General features: G+C 41.8%; 1 protein-coding gene across 1 annotated transcript; it reads right to left on the reverse strand.

The window, feature by feature from the left end:
- Positions 1 to 203: 203 nt before the first annotated feature.
- LOC116379647 (transmembrane protein 26-like) lies at positions 204 to 3,935 on the reverse strand (the record flags this gene model as incomplete). The annotated part of the gene is made up of 3 exons (XM_031841613.1): positions 204 to 2,215; positions 3,455 to 3,534; positions 3,727 to 3,935. Coding segments are annotated over 3 exons (582 nt in total), but the record flags the coding sequence as incomplete, so codon positions are not given.
- Positions 3,936 to 3,995: the final 60 nt, after the last annotated feature.

Consider the following 3,995-nt stretch of genomic DNA (forward strand, 5'->3'; position numbering starts at 1 on the left):
ATTAATCTGTAAAATATAATCTGCTTCATTCCTCTGATTTCATGTGTTCTTATGTTCAATCTTTCATCCTTAATGTTTCTGAGTAAATGTAATATTTCAGGCTGAGCACCCATGTGCCGTCCTCTTTGTTGACCTTTTTTAAAGTCTCCATGCTTCCACTAATAACCCCTGTTTAACATCACATTGCTATGAATTGTGGGTAATTCCCTTGGGCAAAGCCTGCAGCAATGCAGACTTACGGAAAGGGTTCATAAAGAGCTCAAAGTGTCTGCGAGAGGGACCTCCAACACCCAACGATTTGACAGTGGGACAGCCCTAAATTGGGATTGGGCCTAGTTTAATTATTAGCTGTGAATTCAGATCCTGAGCAGTAAATCGCATTGTTCGGAACGATAAGGAGCGTGTTTGATTGTCAGGAAATATGAATAACTAAATTATTGACATCAATAGAATTATTAATGTCAGTAAGATTATTAACAATTATTAATAATGGGGCACCACCCTGCGAACAGGGACAAATAACTACACTATAAGTTAAGTCTCATAATTAATATTCACTCACAATGTCAACAGTCAAAGTACTATTGGACATTCAGAGTGAACAGTGAAGGTTTTGAATTCGAGCACAGACCACGTATCCAGTTATTATAACAATACACTTGCACAAAGTAATCACAGAAAGCTGTTCTTTAAAGTATAACAGAGTTTATTCAATTCTGATAACATTGATCAAAATCAAATAGTATCTAAAACTAACAACTACTACTATACAATCATGAGCTACTATCTAAAATCAACAAAACAATTCTGTGTGTGTGTGTATGCGCATGCATGTGGTTGTGTGTGTGTGTGGGAGAAGCCAGACACTACTCAGACAATGGCGGATGTAATTTATAGCGTGGCGTGCCACGTGGGACTACAAAATGGAAGATAGCAGGGACTATCAAAATGGAGGGGATAGTCTTGCACGTGGCCACGCGAGACTACAAAATGGCACGAGACTCCAAATGGAGAGAGACAATAGAGATTGCGCAATAGGGATTGCGTTATCTACACGTGTCTGAGGTAGTTAGCTCAACCAGCATATGCATGTAGCTATGTGTGTGTGTGTGTGTGTGTGTGTGTGTTAGTAGAAGAACAGAGAAAGCAAACAAAACAAAATAAATCCTCCAAAACAAAGCAGATCCTCACCACTGCCGTAAGACACGGAGATCGTGACTTATCACACAGAAGTCCGGCAGATGAGCTTAAGTCCGACCAACCGTTATTCGGGTTGTTTACTGATAAGATCACGATAACAAGCAGTATGGAATACACAGTAATTTCTACACAACATTAACGATCTCGGTCGTTAATTTCAGCGATTATTAAGCATACACAACGGCACGTTATAACAATACAGTAACTTAAACAAAACACAAACACGGTAATAAACACACAATGACCTAACTAAGCCCAGACACCAAGTAAGCACTGTGAGATGGCTTTTTAATGGTCCTTCTTAGTGGTCCTTCCGAGTTTCTTGGTTAAACTCAGGCACGCATCTAAGTGTGATTTTTTGTTTACCCTGGAGCTTGATGTTATCGTCACCTCAAATCAGGCTTTTGGCTGAACAAGCAGGCCCAACTCAGCTCCCTTTGTTCAACGGCACATGGTCAGACCCCAACAGCGTAATGACAACTTGGCAACTTTATCCCCTTGCAAGTGTAAGAAAAAGGTTGTTCACAGTTTTCTGCTCACAACAACGTTAATTATTCACAACACCACGATCCCAGAGAGTTAAGTACATTGTGAGAAGGAAACAGAAAGCAAGCATTTCCTTCTCTTTCTGCTCCAATTGCAGTTCTTACCAGTCTGAAGTAACTGTACAATTGTAAGTGCAACATCTCTCCGTCTCCCTGATTCCCCCGTGAGATGACTCGTCAAACACATGGGACGGCGCTGCCCCGGCCGGCTCTACTGCGCGAGTCATGGCATATAACAACCAACCTGTACAAGTTCAGTATGACCACCAGGAAGTTCTTGATGGCGAAGAACACCAGCATTTGGTGGAAGACTTTGTAGTAGGTCATGACGATGAGCCTGACCACCAGGAAAGGCCCGTCTTGGATAAACAAGGCCTCCACGATGCTCCAGATGTCCGTGCTGTACTTGGACAACAGGGACACCTCGCTGGCCTCCTGCTCACCCTCATTGTCTGGCTTGGATTTCACCACTTTTAAAAAATGGGGAGACAAACAAAAAAGAGACCTCAGAGTCAAAGTAACAGTCTGTTGTATTGATTTCTTTGTTTAGTTGTTTTAACCTGGATTTACAGTAACCTGCTACTAAATGGTCCTAACTATTCTCAACTGATGTTTCCAGGGTCACGAATGCCTCTCAAACACTCATTGCCAGATTGTTCTTTGCTATTCAATGGCAGACTTTCCAACGCTTTATCCCGGACACTCTGTACCTGTTTACCTGTTTACAAAAGCCAAGGGAAAATCAGAAGTATAGCCATCAAGGGTGGAATTAACAAATTACATTTACTCTTAATAATGGTGTTTTTTGAATATTTATTGAATATTATATTATTTTTTATTTTAAGTATTGTAGCCTGCTTAGTTGCATCAAGTTGCATCCATTACAGAGTACAAAAGTCCCACGAAAAGGTGATGACAGCTCCACAAATTTGACTCTCCGGAAGTGATACATGTTGTAGTTTGAGCTCACTGGCAGAGTGGTGATGCGAGGGGGTTATCGGTTAGTGAATAGTACAAAACATTAACAACAATTTAATCAAACACCAGCGGCGCCTTAAGTGACCAAAATCAAACACGCCCACAATGTCAAGTGACCAGGTGCATGCTGCATGATCTGGCAAACATGCTAAATGCTATAATGCTTAAGGTGGATCCTGCAGGTGACTTTCTGCTGTTAGTGACAATAATCGCTGATGTGACTGCAGAGCTTCATTCAGTCAAAACCGGAACTTTGTCAGTCAAGCGTAGTAAGATGCTGAAAGACATCTGCTAGTTGGGCCGTGCCTGATAATGGCTGATTCCTCTTGTCTTAAGTTCAGATCAGGAGACTTTGTCGGTCCAAAGCTGTTTATGTAATAGATGTGTGAGACTGGATTTCCTCCTGAAGACTTAACATTTATACAAACTCCTAAAATACACTCTTGCTGTTTTTGTGGTAAGTCTTTTTTAAGAAGTACATGTCTGAAAGTAGGGGCATTATCATAGCTCGAGAAGTGAAAATAGATTTTTGGGTTAATAATTTGACAAAGCTGGAGACAGAGGAGCCAAACTGCTTTTCACTGTTACATACAGCACTGGCCTGGACGCTGCTGACTAAACACGTTGTTTGGATTGTCCCACACTGAGAGGAGGTCATGTACAGCAGTGCACGGCTGTAACTGCTTAATAAGCACCAAAGTTATTTGTTTAAGACACAAACATACACTGACCAGACAGATGTAGGGGGAACTGCAGCATGCTCCAAGTCCATACAGCTAAGACGATGTAGACCAGCTGATGATTGTCCTCTCTGGAAAAGACACATAGAAAATACAGTCAAAGTCAGTCTGCTTTTACTACTTCATGCATTGATGTAATGTCATGATTTGGGGACAGATATTATGTAAGCTTGCCTTAAAGTGCTTATGTTCCCTATCTTTGTGTCTATTGTTTGTACATGTGTGTGAACATACTTATATGCAATGCATGATTAGCCACCCACTTGACATCTGACAGCGTCTCACTAGTAAATTCGAGGATGTCTGCTGCAGTGCCAACAAAAATTAGGAGAAGCTGCGAGAGCTCCTCACGCGTGACTCCGCCTCCCAGCGGGAGGAGCCACTTCCCCACGATGAGGAGGAGGAGCAGGGTCTGATGAAGAGCCAGGATCCATTCGTTGGAACAGACAGTCGATAACACCTGGTTAAAATTCTGGAAAAAGATGAGAGATTGAGAGTTATTTCTCTGTCAGAAACTTAATGGTTTGCATCC

The sequence above is a fragment of the Anarrhichthys ocellatus genome, unplaced genomic scaffold, assembly GCF_004355925.1.
Source record: "Anarrhichthys ocellatus isolate YVR2014 unplaced genomic scaffold, GSC_Weel_1.0 scaffold4832, whole genome shotgun sequence".
NCBI classification, from domain to species: Eukaryota; Metazoa; Chordata; class Actinopteri; order Perciformes; family Anarhichadidae; genus Anarrhichthys; species Anarrhichthys ocellatus.